A 21,315-nucleotide genomic window follows, 5' to 3' on the forward strand; every position below is an offset into this window, starting at 1 on the left:
ATACATAAGAAAAGAATAGCATAGAAATGAATAGAATAAAAATAAAAGAATAGAATAGACTATAATAGAATAGAGAATAAAATAATAAACAAAAGAATAGATTAGCATAGAAAGAATATAACCATTTACCAAAATTCAAATAGAATCAATTCAAATTTGAATAGAATAGATTAGAATAGAAAATAACAGAATAGTATAGAAAAAAACAACAGAATAGAAAATAGAATCTTCCGAAATTTGAATTTCGACTAGAACAAATTTGAATAGAAAAGAAGAGAATAGAATAGAATAGAAAATAAAATAATTGAATAGAATAGAATAAAATAGAATGAACAAATAGAAAAAGAATACAATTAAAAAAACAATAGAATAGAATATAACCATTTCCCAAAATTCAAATAGAATCAATTCGAATTTGAATAGCATAGAAAAGAATAGATTAGAATAGGACGATGGTTATATTCATTCTATTCTATTCTGGTCTATTCTGTTGTTTTTTTCTATACTATTGTGTTATTTACTATTCTATTCTGCTCTATTCTTTTCTACTCAAATTCAAATTGATTCTATTTGAATTTTGGAAAATGGTTAAATTATTTCTATTCTATTGTTTTTTGTTTTTTTTATTATTATTTTTTTTTCTATTCTATTAAAATTTCAGAAGATGGTTATAATCTTTCTATTTAATTCTTTAATTTTATTCTATTCCATTATATTCTATGCTTTTATTTTCCGCTATATTCTTTTCTTTTATTAAATGTGTGAGCCACCGGCGCAAAAATTCTATTAACTATTAAAACTTCTATTTATGCTGCTAGTGAAGCGAAATTAGGAACTACCTGGATCTGTCGCATGTGTCGAAACTCTTAACGATACCGTCGCAAAAGAGTTCATAAATTAGGCGCAGGACTTTTAAAAGGGACTCTACCTCCAAAAAAAAAAAGTGCTGCGAATGCTTTAATAAATCGCCCTCAGCTAATCTTTCAGCTCTGAATTTCTAAGCACGTGGTGTCAGCCCTGCCTACTTCATTTTTCGATGGATTACAAAGGACACAGACCTCTCCTCGTTTCTATAACCCTTATGTTGCTATCAGAAAGCCACTCCCCATAAATACTAGGTCAAGATTTACTGCGAATTCAAAAATTGACGTCATTTCCAACAAAAAAAAAAAGTCATAAGATAAGGGTATGACCGCAGAAATACATCAGCCCATGAATAAGCATAATAAATAGGCTGATCTATATCTGGGGTTGCATCATTTTTTGACAAGGTTGTCAATTTTAGAATTTTTGTCTGTCCTGGTATTTATGGGGAAGGGCTTTTCGATAGCAATGGTTATGATGCGTGTATTTATTATTTATGAGTTATAATTTATTAATTATGTATTTAAAAATAAAGACAAGCATGGTTTGTTAGACAAAGTCTATTGGGGGAGGGGGGGGTTTACTAAAACTGGCACGCAAAGAATCTGGTGCAGCTGTGCATAGTAACCAATCAGCTTCTACCTTCAGCTTGTTCAATTAAGCTTTGGCAATAAGGCCGGGTTTACACTGGTGCAACAAATGCTCCGACATTGGGAGCTCATGTCGCATGACGTATGAAAATCAATGTTTCCCTATGGGAGCCGTCTTAACTGGTCCGACACAAGTCGGTCCGACTTTGAAAATGCTCCCTGTACTACTTTGGTCCGACTTTGATCCTACTTCAGCCCATTGAATATCACTGAAGTCGGATCAAAGTTGGATCGCCATCTTGCATGATCCGACTTTGGCATGCGACTTGTGTTCTGATGATCTTGAGGGGGAACTCCACGCCAAATTTTAAATAAAAAACCGGCATGGGTTCCCCCTCCAAGAGCATACCAGGCCCTTCGGTCTGATATGGATTTCAAGGGGAACCCCCTACGCCCAAAAAACGGCATGGGTGTCCCCCCAAAATCCACTCCAGACCCTTATCCGAGCACGCAGCCCGGCCTGTCAGGAAAAGAGGTGGGGACAGGCGAGAGGCCTCCCCCCCTCCTGAACCGTACCAGGCCGCATGCCCTCAACATGGGGGGTGGGTGCTTTGGGGCAGGGGGGCGCTCTGCGCCCCCCACCCCACACCACCTTGTCCCCATGTTAATGAGGACAAGGGCCTCTTCCTGATAACCCTCGCTGTTGGTTGTCGGGGTCTGCGGGCGGGGGGGCTTATCAAACTCCGGAAGCCCCCTTTAATAAGGGGGCCCCCAGATCCCGGCCTCCGCCCTATGTGAATGAGTATGGGGTACATTGTACCCCTACCCATTCACCTGGGGGAAAAAAGTGTCAATAAAAAAACACACTAGAAGTCGAAAGAGACCTGACCCGATGGAGCTGCCTAATAAATTACTTTGAAAACCTGTCTAGTGTGTTTTTTTTATTGACACTTTTTTTCCCCCAGGTGAGTGGATAGGGGTACGATGTACCCCATGCTCATTCACATAGGATGGGGGGCCGGGATCTGGGGGCCCCCTTAATAAAGGGGGCTCCTGGATTCCGATAAGTCCCGCGCCCGCAGACCTCGACAACCAATGGCCAGGGTGCTTGGGAAGAGGCCCTTGTCCTCATTAACATGGGGACAAGGTGCTTTGGGGTGGGGGGGTCGCAGGGCACCCCCCCGTCCCAAAGCACCCACCCCCTGATGTTGAGGTCATGCGGCCTGGTACGGCTCGGGGGGGGGCTCGCATGTCGCCACCCCTTTTCTTGACCGGCCAGGCAGCGTGCTCGGATAAGGGTCTGGTATGGATTTTGGGGGGACCCCCATGTCGTTTTTTGGGCGTAGGGGGTTCCCCTTAAAATCCACATCAGACCGAAGGGCTTGGTATGCTCCTGGAGGGGGAACCCATGCTGTTTTTTTATTTAAAATTTGGCGTGGAGTTTCCCCTCAAGATTCATACCAAACACAGTGCCTGGTATTGGCGGGGATCCAAGTCGGATCCCTGTTCATTGAAAGTCGGACGTATGTCAGCTTCAAGTCGCAGGGCAAAGTCGAATCCAAAGTAGGACGGCAGTCGTGTCGCCCCAGTGTAAACCCGGCCTTAAACCTGGAAGCTGATTGGGTACTATGCACAGTTGCACCAGGTTCGGTGTTCACCAGATTTAGTAAATCAGGCCTAATGTAATTATAATATACCTTCCTATCTGTTGACACTAAAGCTGAGTATACACGATCAGATTTTCCGAAGGCTGGTGGTGGAAAATCCGACTGTTTGTACGCTTCATCTGACAATTGTTGTCGGATTTTTCCGCGAACAAATGTTGGATGGCAGGCTTTAAAATTTTCCGCGGACAAATGTGTGTTGTCGGATTATCCGAGCGTGTGTACACAAGTCCATCGGACAAAAGTCCAAAGTATAAACTAAGTACGAAATATTTGAAAAAATTAGCCAAAAAGGGTTTTCGTTCATTCGGATATTTCCGAATTACCGAATTTGTCAAAATTCATTTATAAAACGAATTCGGAACGAAACGAATTGCACATGTCTAAAGACTAATCAACACAAAGGGCACAGTAGAGGGGGGGGGATCAGGAGATCAAGATACTGGGATCAGGAGGGCACAGCACAGGATCCGGCGTATGGCCTTCCCAGGAAAGCTTAGAAAAAAAAGCGTGACTATCCCAGCAAATCTGGGATAGTTGGCAAGTATGGGGTAATGCAAGACTATCATGGGGCCCCTGGGCAGTGCCCGGGGTTGCCCATGCATTAAGACAACCCTGCATGGGAGGAGAAAACAAGAGACTAGGAGGTCTTGGGAAGAGCGGGGAGGACAGTTTGGAAGATATTTGAAGCTTTAAAAATGACATTACCGTGTTAAACCTTAGAGATCCTTGTGATTGGGTTTTCATGTCTTTTAACTTTTCTTCACATTGAGATTAACAGGACACTGGGCATTACCCATGTAGGCCAAGGCATGCCATTCACTTCAATACCAGCCCTTGAAGCTGGATATATTAAACTTATCTGCACACTTGTCCCAGGTCAGTGTCTCAAGATATTGAACCAGGCAATTAGCAATTTTCAGACGGAGGCCAGTAATGGCCACCTTTTGTATTTGTTATGTGCCCTCCAAACTACTAAACCATTTGAGAAAAAATTGGGGCACTAAAAAATTGCCCTAGCAATGGAGAGAAGATACACACTTCCTGCAGATGTCAGAGGCAGGAACTGAACCCAAGGTTCCAGTGCTAACTATTAAAGCTAAACAAAGTTCGGCAAGGCTTTAATGCTCGTGTAGTCTAGCGGAGAACTCTAGTAGAGGAGTACTTATCCCAACATCTGTCTGAGGGTCCTGAATTGTATGTGATGAAGTCAACACGGCCTTGACTGCAAGACTGGCAAAAAAGATGGACTTTGTAGGACCAGCTGTACTACGGTGGAGGAAGCCTGTGTGAGAAAGAAATTTGGTAAATATTCCTCAGATTTAAATAGGTATTAAACCCAAAACCAAAAATGTAGTATATTACAGCTCACCAATCATTAGACGTGATGGCTCCATAAGTGATCATGAATCAGGCCTCTTTGCCCAACTGAGATGGCCTGACTTATTAGCCATTTTGATAGCCCTTTCATTTTGAATGGGCTGCCAAGGCATTGCAATTGGTAGAAAAAATGTATTGGAGCATGGGTGTGGGTTACCAGCTGCTGTAGTTGTGCGCTGGGTGCACATTTGTAAAATGCATACGCATTGCATTGGTGTGAAGCCAACCATATGAAGAGTTCAGGACTTGAAGGCATAAAGTACAAACAGCTGACCATTTGCCATCATTCCTCCACAGCTTCTTGCAGTCCGTGGACCTTTCCAAACATGGGGACCCGTTATAGATGGATCCTACCTGAGGGACTCGCCAACAAGACTTCTCCAGCAGAAGACTGCCCAGAACATAGACCTGTTCATCGGAAGTACTGAGCATGATGGCCTGATCAGCAGGGCCAAGGCTATTAAGGTAAGGTTTGGGAAATCTACACTTCCGCTAAGGAAAAATTCATATAACCTTTATGTGCTACACGAGTCTGACATGTCACAATATACAGCAACGGAATCATTTTTCAAATAATCTCTACCTTTTATCTTTGTAAACTCATAATTGAACCTTAGTATGTTGACCTGGCAGAGATGCCACCAGTCTGCTGCAGGCGGCAGGCAGCAGGAAGCGTTTCCTCAGTCTCCTCCTACAGTGAGCAGACTGCAACATTGTAACTTTGCTGCAAGTTTTAGTCTCCAGCAGGAGCTGATCTGGGTCAGACATTTGTGAAAACATCCAAGGACTGCATAGACACCAGGATTTGCATGATTTTGTCATCTCCAAGCCGGCAACTCAGTCCAGAAAGTAGGTGGTGACCCTGGATGATAAAATATACAGTTCATTGCTTTTTCTGTGACCACTTTAACCACGTCATTATACTGCGGCAGGTCGGCTCGTTCCCACAAATCGCTGTAGGTGTACGTCGGCTCGTTTAAGAGCCATATCAGGCGTGTGCGGGGGCGCCGGCTGCACGGCGAGTGACCCAATGCGCATGGCCGCCAGCCACGATGTCCACCGGCCACCCGCGATCGCGGGAAAGAGAGCCAGAATGGGGATCTGTCAATGTAAACAGACAGATCCCCATTCTGACAGGGGAGTAGAGAGGGATCTGCTGTTCCTAGTGATTAGGAACAGCGATCTTTCTCCTCCTCCAGTCAGTCCCATCCCCCCACAGTTAGAAAGACCTCCCAGGGAACACATTTAACCCCTTGATCGCCCCCCTAGTGTTAACCCCTTCCCTTCCAGTGTCATTTACACAGTAATCAGTGCATTTTTTAGCTCTGATCGCTGTATAAATGTCAGTGGTCCCAAAAAAGTGTCAAAAGTGTCCGATCTGTCTGCCGCAATTTCGCAGTCCCGCTAAAAATCACGGATCGCCGCCATTACTAGTAAAAAAATAAAAATAGAAATGCCATAAATCTATCCCCTATTTTGTACACTCTATAACTTTTGTGCAAACCAATCAATATACGCACATTGCGTTTTTTTTTTAACAAAAATATGTAGATAAATACATATTGGCCTACACTGATGAAGAATTTTTTTTTTTTTTTGGGGGGTGAGGGGATATTTATTATAGCAAAAAGTAAAAAATATTTTTTTTTCAAAATTGTCGGTCTTTTTTTATTTATAGCGCAAAATATAAAAACCGCAGAGGTGATCAAATACCACCAAAAGAAAGCTCTATTTGTGGGGGGGAAAAAAAGGACATCAATTTTTTTTGGGTACAGCGTCGCACGACTGCGCAATTGTCAGTTAAAGCGACGCAGTGCCGTATCGCCAAAAATGGCCTGGTCATTAAGGGGGGCAATGCTTCTGGTCTGTAAGTGGTTAAAGTGGTTGCAAAGCCTCAAGGTTTTTCACCAAGGTGAAAAACCTTCTGTTCTGCAGGTCCCCCCCTTTTTCTTATCTGAGCCCGATCCGATCCAGCGAAGTGCACGAGCGCAGCTGCTCCAGCCGCTGTCTCTCTCCTCATTGGACAGATTGATAGCGGCAGGAGCCATTGGCTTCCTCCGCTGTCAATCAAATCTTGTCACGCGGGGGGCGGGGCTGAGTCCCGCTATCTGTGTCAATGGATGCAGCAGCGGGACTCGGGAGCGAGCCCTCACGGAAACCTGCTTTCCATGGGGGGCACCTGATGAAGTGGAGGGGCCAAGAACGCCGGCGGGGGACCCCAGAAGAGGAGGATCGGGGCTGCTCTGTGCAAAACATTTGCACAGAGCAGGTAAGTATAACATGTTTTTTATTTATTTTTATTTTTTTAAAGGAGGGTTTGCAACCTCTTTAAGATTAAAATGACCTTTATTTCTTGTTAAAAAAAAAAAGGATTAAAATGACCTTTACTTTTCAATTTACAGCCAGCCATGATTTTCAAAAACTCAAAAATTGCAAATGAGGTTAAAAAAAAAAAAAAGTAGAAAATAAGAATAAAAATGAATAGCTTAGGGGAGAAGGTGGGATTCTAGATTTAGATTATGCAGAGGGAACACAGACACAGGCCGGGTCTGCTCTGCGGGCATACACCAACCCATGGGTCCAGCCAGACGGAGGGGAATGGATCCCCTTCCGTTTTTTTGGGCTGGATCGGACACGAGTGTAAATGGGAAAACAAGTCCGTTTATATCTGACTGCCCATAGAGGAGAATAGAGGGTCCAATCGGGTCCGGCTGTCCGTTTTTCATAATCGGACCTCTCGTGCGAAAGGGGCCTAAATTTGTATCTGGACCTCTTAGCAATGGTGTGGCGCTTCAATTTAAAAGTTTGTTACATTGCCAATAAAAGTGTCAGGGACCGGCAGCAAGAACAGAAAGACAGGGCGTATCATGTACGTCCTATGTGATTCGAGTGGGGTGTATGTAGCATACTTAAAAGGGTTGTAAAGGCTCGTGTTTTTTTCACCTTAATGCATCCTATGCATCCTTGGGACTCAGCTGATCACAGATCGAAGTAAAGGGCCAATCTCGTCCCATGGCAGCCAATGACGGCTGATCACTTGATGTACTGTAAACATGTGATCAGCATGAGGAGAAAAAAAATAAGCCGATTACCGGCTTCTGTAAAAGGGACATCGGTCCTCCACAGTGACAGCCACTGCTACCAACTAGTGCCCACCAGTACCCATCAGTACTACTAACCAGTGCACATGAGTGCCACCTATCAGCGCTCATCAGTACTGCCTGTCATTGCCACCCATCAGTGCTCATCAGTGCTGCCTATCAATGCCACCTCTCAGTGCCCGTCAGTGCCGCATATCAGTGCCCATCAGTGCCACCTATCAGTGCCCACCAGCATTGCTCCCAACTGTCCCTGATTTGGAGGGACTGTCCCTGATTTGGAGCGATGTCCCTCTGTCCCTCTTTACTCCCCATTTGTACCTCATTTTGGTCTGATCTATATAGTTGTATATAAAATGTACTTTTTACCTATCAAAAAGTGTTTCCCAGTGCTAAACCTTTCATCCAATTTCTAAATTGCCGCATTTGTACATTTTAAAAGTCAATATAAAGGAATAGAAGTGGTAAGAAAAAAAGTCCCTTGTGGATTTAATTAACCTTTTTTTTGGTAATTCTCCTTTAAGGGGGTGTGGCAGGGGGCGTGTCCTTTGCCTACATCCAGTTGTTAGTAGGTGTGCCTCGTTCCCATCGCAAAATGTTGGGAGGTATGCCCACCAGTGCCACCTATCAGTGCCCGTCAGTGCTGCCTGTCTTAGCCACCTACCAGCGCCCAATCAGTGCCACCCATCGGTGCTCATCAGTGCCACCTATCAGTGCTCATCAGTGCCACCTATCAGTGCAGCTTCATCAGTGCTGCCTCATCAGTACCCATCAGTGCCACCTATCCGTGCCGCCTTATCAGTGCCTATCAGTGCAGTCTCATCACCGCACATCAATGAAGGAGAAAAATTACATGTTTACAAATTTTTTAACAAATTAGGAAAAAGGTTTTTTTTTTTTCAAAATGTTCTGTCTTTTTTGTTTGTTTTAGCAAACAATAAAAAAAAAAACAGCGGTGATTAAATACCACCAAAAGAAAGCTCTATTTGTGTGAAAACAAAATGATAAAAATGTTCTATGGGTACAGTGCTGCAGGACCGTGTAATTGTCACTCAAAGTGTGACAGCTCTGAAAGCTGAAAATTGGCCTGGGCAGGAAGGGGGTATAAGTGCCCAGTAAGCAGGTGGTTTAATTTGAATTTTTATATTTTCCTGGTATTCAGGCCAGCATTCAAAGTTTTAATTGACCATGTCACATGTCTGTACCCGACCAGTCACTGACCTTTCTGGAAACACAGTCACTTTTTGTACAAGTTGGGCCGTCTTTCTAGGAAGGCACACTTGTACTGAGAGGTATCTATTGGCACATCTGTCATAAGTCCCCGCTCTCAGGACATATGTCAGGAAATATGTTCTATTAGTCAGCATGTTTTGTTTTTTCTTCACATTTTTGTTGCTGTCAGAGTGTCAGAATAGATATGATCTTTTGTTTTCTTTGTGATCTCCTGACAATACACATATGCAAATATGAATTCTGAGACTGTAACTATGCTGCAGATTCCAGCAACATGTACTATTTTCTGTCCAATTGAGGAAGCATATTCTTTGTAAGATAATTTAGTTAGTTCTCCCTTACCAAAAAAAAAATCTTCCTATGCAGGTAAGGAATTGTATGTAGATAATTAACAAACTATGCAGCTTTGACCAAAGTTGAGCAATGGCCTTAATATAGGTGTGAGCCATTTATGTACCTCCTGAAGACCGAAAAACTCCTAGAAATGGCATCATCCTGTCCTGCCTTGTTGCTAGGACGTCTCTAAGATACTCCCAGCTGATTTTGGTAAAGGTAAACTAACCCTATAAAACTGTATCAGTTATATTTTTCATGTTAAGTGAATGGGTGCTTAAAGTGGAACTAAACCCATCAATTTAACGGTTTCAAAAAACAGTTACATTCCCGGAATGCTAGGATTGCTAACTGTCACATTTGCGTGTGCTCTCAACCAAACTGTCAAGCCATCAAAAAAGCTGGTGTCATAATTGATGACCATATCAGTTGCAGATCAAACAGAAGCTAAGATGGCAGCTTCCATGTTTGAAAAGCATAGGAGGGTTTAGTTCCACTTTAAATTGTACCTGCCCCCTTGTCCTCCCTCTTTTATTTCACCTACTAGAATTAATGTCCATTAAAATGGACTTATCATCACATCTATTTATTTATGTTAAGTGCAGCATGGGAAGTAATGTGTCAGGGTAATACTTCCATGTAGGGTTGCACCGATACCGAGTATTTGCCCGAGTTGCCCGAGTACTTGTACTCGGGCAAATGCACCCGATGCCTGTGCTGATACCTTTGCATGAAGAGGTGGCTCCTGGAAGTCAGTGAGCAGAGGGGAGAGCGAGTCCTGGAAGTGGGGAGCGAGTCCTGGCAGGCTGGCAGCAGCAGAAGGTAAGCTGGCCGGGGGCAGGGGTGTGAGTCGCAGCATCGGTGACCCGGGCCATCATATTTGTTAACGGAATTGACAGCCCTCAGTCTCCGTCGGAGATTGAACAGCACAACGCCCATCTTGGTACACCCTGCACTCGGCATCAGTAAGCAGCAGTCACAAGGCGGCAGCGGACATCTTGTTACACCCAGCCCTTATAGTTCGCTAACTATATGGGCTGGGTGTAACAAGATGTCCGCTGCTGCCTTCTGACTGCTGCTTACTGAGGCCGAGTGCAGGGTGTACAGTACCAAGATGGGCGTTGCAGCGCTTGTATACTGGAGAAAGTTTAAACTGTTATTGTTTGTCTCTCATCGTTCATTTATCATGCCAGGCTGCCAGCAATTGCCAGTGCAATCAGTGCTGCATTTCATTGCCACTGCCTGCCCATCAGTTCCACCTATCATTGCTCATAAGTGCCGCCCATAAGTGCCACCTGTCATTCCCCATAAATGCCACCTATCAGAGCCAGCATATTAGTGCTCATCAGTCAGTGCCACCTATCAGTGCTGCAAATTAGTGCCCATCAGTCAGTGCCACCTATCAGTGCCCATCAGTCAGTGCCACCTATAAGTGCTGCAAATCAGTGACCATACGTCAGTGCCACCTATCAGTGCTGCATATCAGTGCCACCTATCAGTGCTGCATATCAGTGCCCATCAGTCAGTGCCACCTATCAGTTCTGCATATCAGTGCCACCTATCATTGCCAGCCATCAGTGCTACATATCAGTGCCCATCACTTAGTGCCACCTATCAGTGCCAGCCATCAGTGCTGCATATCAGTGCCCATCAGTCAGTGCCACCTATCAGTGCTGCAAAGATATCATTAGTCTGTATTGTGCTTTGAAAACTGTTACATGACATTAAAAAAAAGTATTGGTAATCGGTATCGGTGCTTGTACTTGGACTTAAAAATGTGGTATCGGTGCAACTTACATGTGTTACTTCTCACAGAGATCACAGGACTCCCCCTGACAATGCCTTTATCTGCTTTTCCCTCCAGAAGGATGAAGCCATCTATGTTCAGGCATTATCCAGGGTAATCATCTCTTTCATGCACAGTGAGGTGTAGCCACCCTCAGCCAGGGTGCAGTGGAACTCTAGAGTTCCTTCAGAATTTGTTAGGGTTTCCTTGAGCTGTGGCTGATTGACCTCCTACTTGATGGCCCCTGCTTAGTTCCCAGACTTGCCAAAGCCAGCAGCATGACACCAATTATCTTTTTAGCTGCCCTAAGGGTGGCATTCTGAACACCACTGTAAGGCTTGCATTCTAATGACCACCAACATAAAGAGCTAATTTCCCATTGACCCCTAATGAAATGATTTTAGTAAGGGTTTCCCAAGACCTGAAAATTATTTTAGGGATTCCTCTGGGGTAAGTAGGAAAGGCTGAGCTAAGGTTTGGATCAAACTCAATTTGGCCTGAACTTGCATGATAGCAGGTCACCGGCCCAGTGAGCTGCGGACAACAAATTCCCTGCCCTGCAGCTGCACGTATCAAAGGGGCTGGGATGCTGGTGATGTCATTGACCAAATATGACCACATGACCATGTTGGTTAATTATGTTGTCCAAATATGACCATGTGACCAATTGGATTAAGACATTAGCCAGCACCCCTGCCCTGTTCTTATATGCAGTTGCAGGGTGAAGAATCCTGTCAGCTGATTGGGCCTGGTGTTATTTGAAAGCTTCCTGCAGGTTTGGGCCATAGTGGGTTTGACCTGAAGCTTAGCTCATCACTCCTCCTGGACTGAGATGCCAGCTCATAGATGACGCAATCATGAAATCGTCTCAAGGTCTGCTTAAGGATTCCTTTTGTGAAATACGATTCTCTTGCTGTATATTGTGACATGTCAGGAATGCATTCATGCAGACTTGTAAAGTTACTACATTCAAGTTCACATGAACAGATTACGTTGAAGGTCCTTATACCTTAGAGCTCCCAATGGTATTCCTCAGTTGTTGTGGCTCACGCAGTTTTAACATTCATTTCAGTAAAATGCCATTCTGTCCAACATTCTATACAATGGAGCTGCTATTAGGATTCTTTTTAAAAGTCAAACACTTTTTACTGTGAAACCCAACATTGTTCCCGTGACCCAGAAAACACCAGAAAACAGGAAAGGCACAACTGAATATTCCAAAATTGATCTGCCCAATGGAATGTTTTGGAACAAATTGCAATCTTTGGAAACAGAGATTCAATCATTCAAGTCGTTTTAAAGCCTGAAGATTTTTTACCTTCAAGCATTTGCATGAAGGTAAAAAAAACCTTCAGTATGCAACCCTCCTCCTTCCCTTATACTCACCTGATTCTGATCCAGTGATGTGCATGAGACCAGAAGCTCTCCCGGATCTCTGTCTCCTCATTGGCTCGGACACAGCAACGGGGGCTCCTGCTGCTGTCAATCACAGCCAGCGAGGAGGGGGCGGGCTGAGCAGCGCTCTGTGTGTCTTATAGATACATGGAGGTGGCTCGGGAGTGAGCACGCACAAGTGCCTCCATGGAAAGCAGCTTTAGACTTTTAACTCCTTACTACTGCCAGTCTTCCAACCATGGGATCACTGGGATTTGCTGTAACAGTGATCACATGATTAGGAGCCCGTATTGGCTTCCGATTCTAAACAGTAACTAGGCAAAATAGATATGTAGTCAGCTAGACATTGTACTAAAAACCTAAATTTTCGAAGTCTTATACCGCGTACACACGATCGGAATTTCCGACGGGAAATGTTCGATGTGAGCTTGTTGTGGGAAAGTCTGCCCATGTGTAGGCTCCATCTAACATTTGCTGTCGGAATTTCTGCACACAAATGTTTGAGATCAGGTTCTCCCATTTTCCGACAACAAAACTTGTTGTCGGAAAGTCCGATCGTGTGTACACAAGTCCGTCGCACAAAACTTCACGCATGCTCTGAATCATGCAGAAGTCTATTGAACTGGCTATTGAACTTTATTTTTCTCGGCTCGTCGTACGTGTTGTACGTCACGCGTTCTTGACGTTTGGAATTTCCGACATTTGTGTGACCGTGTGTATGCAAGACAAGTTTGAGCCAACATCCTTCGGAAAAAAATCCACGGTTTTGTTGTCGGAAAATCCGATCGTGTGTACGCGGCATTACTTCAACATTTCTATTAATGTTACAGCCTGTGCACTCAGTAGTCATCAGTCAGTAACAGACCTGGTCAGATACAACCTCTCCCCTTCTCTGCAATATGAGACTCCTGGTCATATTATTCAGGGTTTCTTTAAAGCAACCCTCCCTTTTCCTAGGGCATACATTTCCTTTGCTACTACCCTGTTTCCCCGAAAATAAGACCTAGCGTGATTGTTGGTGATGGCTGCAATATAAGCCCTACCCCCCAAATAAGCCCTACCCTGTTTCCCCGAAAATAAGCCCTACCCTGAAAATAAGACCTACAAGGACTTTAACTAGGGCTTATTTGGGGGGTAGGGCTTATATTGCAGCCATCACCGACAATCACGCTAGGTCTTATTTTCGGGGGAAACAGGGTATCTGCTTTAGGATTAGGCTAAGAGGGGAAGTGCAGAGGTTCCTGCTCATATGTGTGCCAGCAACCTACACCTTCTTGTTTTGGCCGAATTTCAGGCCATTCTGAATAAAGCTTCAGCGGTTCCACCTTCCTGTCTCCTGTGTGTTGGCTAATGGCACCCTCCTGGGTTGTCTACATCCAGGCCAGTAGAAATCTAGTTCCTGCCTGCACTCTAATGTCCTATAGAATTGAATGGGATGTTGTTCCTGCAGTACGGGTACATCAGATTCAAGTATATGGGACATTAGTGTGTAGCCAGCCTGGCGTCGGATTTTTGCCTGCCAGAATGTTGACAACGCAGGAAGCCAATGCCATCAGAGTTGGGGAGATTGGTGATGGTGGTTCAGCTTAGTGTATCTAGGAAGCTGGGATTTTCTTAGGTTCACCTTTCCCAAACATTTTACCCCAGAGGAGTGCTTGAAAATAAATTCAGATCTCAAGGAACCTCTGGTAAGGTAAGTCCATGGAGGGGCCATTGGGAAAATGCCACTTGGTGGTGGTAAGTGGGAAGAATGCCATCCTTGAATGGGATGTTGTTCCTTCAGTATGAGTAAGATTCAAGTATATGGGACATTAGTGTGTAGCCAGCTTGGTGTTGGATTTTTACCTGCCGGAATGTTGACAACGCAGGAAGCCAATGCCATCAGAGTTGGGGAGATTGGTGATGGTGGTTCAGCTTAGTGAATCTAGGAAGCTGGGATTTTCTTAGATTCACCTTTCCCAAACATTTTACCCCAGAGGAGTGCTTGAAAATAAATTCAGATCTTAAGTAATCTCTGGTAAGGTGAGTCCATGGAGGGGCCATTGAGAAAATGCCACTTGATGGTGGTAAGTGGGAAGAATGCCACCCTTGAATGGGATGTTGTTCCTGCAGTACAGGTACATCAGATTCAAGTATATGGGACATTAGTGTGTAGCCAGCCTGGCGTTGGATTTTTACCTGCCAGAATGTTGACAATGCAGGAAGCCAATGCCATCAGATTTGGGGAGATTGGTGATGGTGGTTCAGCTTAGTGTATCTAGGAAGCTGGGATTTTCTTAGATTCACCTTTCCCAAACATTTTACCCCAGAGGAGTGTTTGAAAAAAATTTCAGATCTCAAGGAACCTTTGGTAAGGTATGGAGGGGTCATTGGGAAAATGCCACTTGGTGGTGGTAAGTGGGAAGAATGCCACCCTTAGAAGGGTTGCCAGAATGACAACCTTGCAGTCATACTGCTGGCTCTGCCAAGTGTTGTTGAACCTGGAACTATGCAGGCACCATTAGTTGAGGGGTAAGTTAGTCACAGCTCAAGGAACACCTAGCTGACCCTGGAGGAACCCTCAGGTTCCACAGAACCCTGGTTGAGAATGACTGTTATAAATAAATCTATATAAAAACAGGAAAGGATGCCTGTACCGTATCAACAAAGCTCTCAAAAAAACAAAAAAGCTGTTCAATAAGACCCATAAAAAAACATGTAAAACCTTGAAACATCATCAGAAAAATGATGGGTCTTCATATTGTATTCATGTCATACAATAATATACTTGGTGAATGATTTATGAATACCAGTGCACTGTGCATATTTAGCTACATGTAGTCTTTAGATACAGATACAACATTGTTGCTATTTTAGTTACATCTGAGAAGATAAGATACATAGACCCCTAGGTAACAAATTGAAATGTCCGGACCTACTTTTGAGATCTTTTGCCTGAACTTGCTAAGTAAATACATTGGGCCGCTTGTGAATGGAGACATACTGAATTGATGCTTTCACTGAACTATTCACTCTTCAGCTGGTCATACAGGGTTAGATTTCCATTTGAATGTCCATTAGGAAATTCTGAAAAATTGTTGGTTAGAACATTCTTTCTTGCTATTGAGTCACCTAATTTCATTTGAAAGCCCTAAACTAAGAATTCTACGTACTGTATGGATGTTTTTACATGGTTACAGTGCATTTGGAAATTATTCACAGAGCTTCACTTTTTCCACATTGTGTTATGTTACAGTGTTATTCTAAAATAGATTAAATTATTTTTTTTCCTCAAAATTCTATAAACAATACCCCATAATGACAACGTGAAAGAAGTTTGTTTGAAATCTTTGCAAATTTATAAAAAAAAAAAAATCACATGCATATAACTTTTCACAGCCTTTGCCATGACACTAAAAATTGAGCTCAGGTGCATCCTGTTTCCACTGATCATCTTTGAAATGTTTCTACAACTTGATTGGAGTCCACCTGTGCTAAATTCAGTTGATTGAACATGATTTGGAAAAGGCACACATGTCTATATAAGGTCCCACGGTGCATGTCAGAGCACAAACCAAGCCATGAAGTCCAAGGAATTGTCTGGATGCACTGTACATTGGTCCAACTACATATACCATATCAGTGGGATCACTCCAGAAGCCAGAAATCACTGTGGTAGACACCGCTACTCCAGAGATCGCCACTGGGTCCTGTGCCGAGTGGCTATCCTGCTGCATTGTGCCACTCGCTGACTCAGTGATTGCTTTGCATTTTCCTCGTGAATGCACAGAATTCTCTGACTAGACAGGTTGGACAGTATAATGTCACTGTCCCACCTCTCCATCCCATCCAATCAGAAAACACTTTGCATTGCTTGAGAAAATGCAAAGTGACCGCTGAATTGCACCTATGCTGTGCAGCCCAACCTCCTGTGTTCAGAATGAAGCAGAGTAGCCGCTCAGCTAGTTGAATATACAGTGCTAAGGGGCAGCCAATAAGTGAATAAATATAAAGTGCAGGTGCTAAAAGTGACAGTAGTGAAAGAAACTTTGTGTAAACTGATGTTACAATAATGAAAAAAAGCACAAAAGTAATTCTTCAGATAAATATTAAAGTTCTAATAGTATAAAGGAAGTCCATATAAGGGAGAACTAGAGTAGTGACATGTTATTCCAAATAACACTTTGTGCAGATCCAAAAGGAATTATTGGTGACTTGGTGATAGGATTCTTCAGTGTAATTACACCTCTGTGCAAGGTGGTCCCTTACCTTACTACCGTAAGGTAACGGCGTGGGAAAATGTAAACATGACGGAGGTGGTCCAGGTTCCTGCCATAGGCCAGTAGAAATTTTCTTTGTATAACTCAGCAGTAGGTATAGGAAAAGGAGGAAGAAGCTCCAGGTCCAATATGGTGTATAGGAGAGAGAACAAATGGAGGTCCAGATCGTGAAGTATATTGTGACTAGGTTCCTTTTTTTTAAAAAAAATTTCAGAATGTACTCACATTAAAAAGTAAACAAACAAAGCACAGCACCACGAGCAGCGAGCTCATGGTGATGAAACTTTAATAGGATTACTCTTTTGCTCTTTTGTTTGTTTATATATATATAGCGGGTAAAATAAGTATTGAACACGTCAGCATTTTTCTAGGTAAATCGCTTTCTAAAGGTGCTATGGACATGACATTTTCACCACAACCCATGCAATCCATACATACAAAGAAACCAAAACAAATATGTTCAGAAACAAAGTTATGTGTAATAAAATGTAATGGCACAGGAAAAAAGTATTGAACACGCTAACTTAAATTTTGTTTTAATACTTGGTATCAAAATCCTTTGTTGGTAATGAGTGGGGACTCTTCTATGAACTCTGACCTTTAGTTCTTTCCATAGATTTTCTTTGGGATTCAAGTCAGGTGATTGGCTGGGCCATTCTAGCAGCTTTATTTTCTTTCTTTGAAACCAATTGGGAGTTTCCTTGGCTTTGTGTTTGGGATCATTGTCTTTCTGAAATGTCCACCCTCGTTTCATCTTCATCATCCTGGTAGATGGCAACAGATTTTTATCAAGGATGTTTTGGTACATTTTTCCATTCATCAATCCTTCAATGACATGAAGTTTTCCAGTACCGTATGCTGAAAAACAGTCCCACACCATGATGTTCCCATCTCCAAACTTCACTGTTGGTATGGGGGGTGTATTTGGGGTGATGTGCCATTTGACCTCCAAACATGGTGTGTATTATGGCATCCAGAGAGTTCAATATTGGTCTCATCTGACCAGACTATATTCTCCCAGTATTTCACAGGCTTGTCTAAATGTTGTGCAGCAAACTTTAAATAAGCTTCAACATGCTTTATCTTCAGCAATGGAGTCTTGCATGGTGAGCGTGCATACAGACCATGGCGGTTGTGTGCATTACTTATTGTTTTCTGTGAAACTATTGTACCTGCTAATTGCAGGTCTTTCTGAAGATCTCCACAAGTGGTCCTTGGCTCTTGGACATCTCTTCTAATAATTATTTCCACTCCTCTGTCCGAAATCTTATGAGGAGCACCTGGTCATGGCCAGTTTATGGTGAAATGATATTCTTTCCACTTCTGTATTATGGCCCCAACAGTGCTCACTGGAACATTCAGAAGTTTAGAAATCCTTCTGTAATCAATGCCATCAGTATGTTTTGCAAAGGTCTTGAGAGAGCTCTTTGCTTTTACCCATTATGAGATGTTTCTTGTGTGACACCTCGGTAATGAGACACCTTTTTATAGGCCAGCAGTTAAGACTGAACTAACTGATATTAATTTGCACTGACAAGCGGCAGGATTGCTTTCTAATTACTGATAGATTTCAGCTGGTGACTTGGCTTTCCATGCCTTTTGCACCCCCCTTTCTTCATGTGTTCAATACTTTTTCCCTGTGTCATTCCATTTTATTACACATAACTTAATTTCTGAACTTATTTGTTTTGGTGTCTCTGTATTTATGGATTGCATGCGTTGTTACCGACATGTGGTGAACATTTCATGTCAATAGCACCTTTAGAAATATATTTACCTAGAAAAATGGTGACGTGTTCAATACTTATTTTACCCGCTGTATATATACACAGTATATATATATATTGTTTTGCTGGTCTGTGAGCAGCTGTCGGAGACCATAGAGGTGGTTGTTTAAACATAAATACTGAACTTGTCCTTTAAGATGAATAAAACAAGCCAGATACTGTAGTATATGTACAGCCATGATTTACCATGCTGCCCCATTACTTCTGTTTTTACTGGAATAGTGATGTTGGGCTTTAAATTTTGACTTTTTATTAACTTTATAGAAGTGATGGGATTCAGTTCTGTCAACACAGCTCTATTTCCTCTTTGTGGTAGAACCCTTTCTGTCTCCAACCACTTCCTGCACATGGCAAATTGGGTAATCGTACATGCAGTGCAGAGGGACCGGTCTAAGTTTAGGAGGAATATAATGACATTAATTTAGTGTATCATAAATTACATTATACAGTATACGAGGACTGTACCAAAAATAATGAAAAAGTGAACATAACTTTTTTTTAGCTTAGGTAGGTTGTTCAAATTTCATATGTTGGTAGAGTAACTCTTCCTCTATACTGTAGTAACTCTTCTTCTTCTTTTCATTGCAGGTAAGCAGTGGACTCCAAGCAGAAGCAACATGCCGTCATTGGGTTTTTGATGAAGGAGGGTTTCAGGATGTTCGACACTGATGGTCTGCCCTTTGGGTGGTTTGTCTTCAATCCTGGTTTCCCCTTTTCTAAACTTCTTCATTCATCTGTGGACATTGCTCTTGTCATTGATGTCATCTCCATAAACATTCTGTAGTCTTCTGTGGATGTGGACAGCCTGCACTCCTTCTTCATCCAGAACTCAATCGTAGTATATTTCTTTTGCTTGGAATCCATTATTTACCTGCAATGAAAAAAGAAGAGTTATTATAGTGGAATAGTTACTCTACCAACATGTGAAATCTAGCTTAGAATCCATTATCTACCTGAAATGAAAAAGAAGAGTTTTTCTAAAGGAAGAGTTACTCTATCAGTGAAATCTAAACGACCTATGTACATTAAAGGAAAAGTAGGGCCAAGGCTTTTTTGGCCCTTTATTCTCCCATGGGTCAGAAGAGTGCACCTAGTTTGGCACTCCTGTGACTAGCGGCTAAAGTCCACTGTTGGCTGAGGTCACTCAGTTGGTCCGGGTTCTGGTGTGATCCTGACTTTTTAATATCGGGATCCACCCAGATGCCTGGACCAGCAGCTGGCTCAGCATCTCAGTGCACTGCTGACGGCCTGAGCCAGCCGCTCCTACCCCATCACAGCTTAGCGCTCCAGTGAGCGCTGGAGAGGTAGAGCAGAGAGTCAGTTACTGACAGACACCATCATTCTGCTCACTGAAGACCGAGAACTGAACGATCAGTTGTCTTTGCTCGATTCTCGGTCTTAGAGGCAACCGGGGACAGGTTGGATAAAAGAATTAGTACACTATAAACACACAAAATTAATTAAAAAGTTTTTTTTTTATAGAGGTCTACACAACAGACCAAGAAGAACAACTTAGGGGGAAAGAGGTACAGAGAGATTTGGTTCTAAAAGAGGGACAGTCCATTTAACTATAGGAGATATGGCTATGGATAATCCACTGCACCCCAGAAACTAGACTAACTGGGCCAGCTTTGTGAGCCGCACTGAGAGCACAGTTTCTAAAGAGTTATATTTGCCCTTTTATTAATAGTAGATTCCTCCATAAACACAGTAATTGCTTCTCTAATCCAATCTAACCTAACCCCGTAATATATGTTAGCCATAGTGATGCTTTTACTATTGTACAGGCTTCTCTAGGTCATACTTTCAGCTATGTAGAAAATGTCTTCTGTTCCATCAGAGATTTGAAGAAAGTCAAGGCAGAGGAGACAGCAAGATGTCCTTCTATCAGGCTCTTCAGAACTCCTTAGGAGGAGAGGAGATGAATCCGCTAGTCCAAGAGGCCGCTGTTTGGTTTTACTCTCTTCAGCATTCCACTGATGATTATTCCAGCTTTTCCAGAGCTTTGGAAAACTCCACACGGTAAGTGGCACCTTCTGAGACTGTGAGCCGTAATAATCTATGGTGGTTTTCATAACTGTGCCTCCACACAGTCAAAGCCTAGATATTTAGTCATATCGCTGTTGTCTCCAGGACAGGAAGTGAAGGGAAATTTTACACAAAAAAAATACAGACAGTAGTTTTAATCCATTAACCCTATTCTATCCAAAACTAAAATAAAAGTTTTGGCTTTAAAATTTATATTCATGTAGCAAGGTCTCTGGCCTCCTTCTGTCTAATGAGAACACCCAGGGCCAGAGATAGCCAACTTCCTTCTGTATTTGGCGGGTTGTGAGGCATAGTGGGTGCAAGGTGGATAAAGTTATTGGGCGCAGGCACTTCTTGAATGCAAAAGAGATGTTTATTTCTCTTACAAACTTTTATGGGGGAAAGAGGGTTAGGGCCAGGACACTGTTAAGTAGTTGCAACATCAATTAGCAGACCAGAGACTTCAATCAGAAGACAGCCGTGCAGGGAAAGGTCTCCAGCAAGAAGCCACATCTGCACGTGCTGTTTCCTATGGCAACAGTCTTTAACAGTTCCTAACACAAACCATAACAGTTTCTTCACTTTCACTACAACTTCTCCTGGTAGTTCTTCAGCACACTGAGCTCCGGTCTCACTAGACCCTCTGATTCGCTGCCACTCAATCCCCTGAGCTCCTTCAATATTCACGGTGGTATCTTCCTCAAGCGTCATCCCCGCCTCTGCTGGGTCCCTAGCTTGGCACTCACAGATACTTCTCAAGCTTCACCCCGCTGGCCTGCTCGGTCCCTGGCTTGACACACCAGGCTGCTCTGCAAGCATCCTCTTCGCTGGTTGGGTCCCTGACTTGATCACCGCCTGAAGTTTCCTGATTCTCCACCGTGCCCGTTCGGTGAGAATA

The 21,315-nt window shown here is 43.1% G+C and overlaps 1 protein-coding gene across 1 annotated transcript in view; it reads left to right on the plus strand.

Annotated features, from left to right (window-relative positions):
- TG (thyroglobulin) overlaps nucleotides 1-21,315 on the plus strand; it is a 399,523-nt gene that overhangs the window by 325,202 nt on the left and 53,006 nt on the right. Inside the window, exons 43-44 of the mRNA XM_073632844.1 lie at nucleotides 4,796-4,963; nucleotides 20,230-20,411. Of these exons, the coding sequence (XP_073488945.1) occupies nucleotides 4,796-4,963; nucleotides 20,230-20,411 (350 nt within the window). The remainder of the gene's footprint in view (nucleotides 1-4,795; nucleotides 4,964-20,229; nucleotides 20,412-21,315) is intronic.

Source organism: Aquarana catesbeiana, linkage group LG05, assembly GCF_042186555.1.
Source record: "Aquarana catesbeiana isolate 2022-GZ linkage group LG05, ASM4218655v1, whole genome shotgun sequence".
Taxonomy (NCBI): Eukaryota; Metazoa; Chordata; class Amphibia; order Anura; family Ranidae; genus Aquarana; species Aquarana catesbeiana.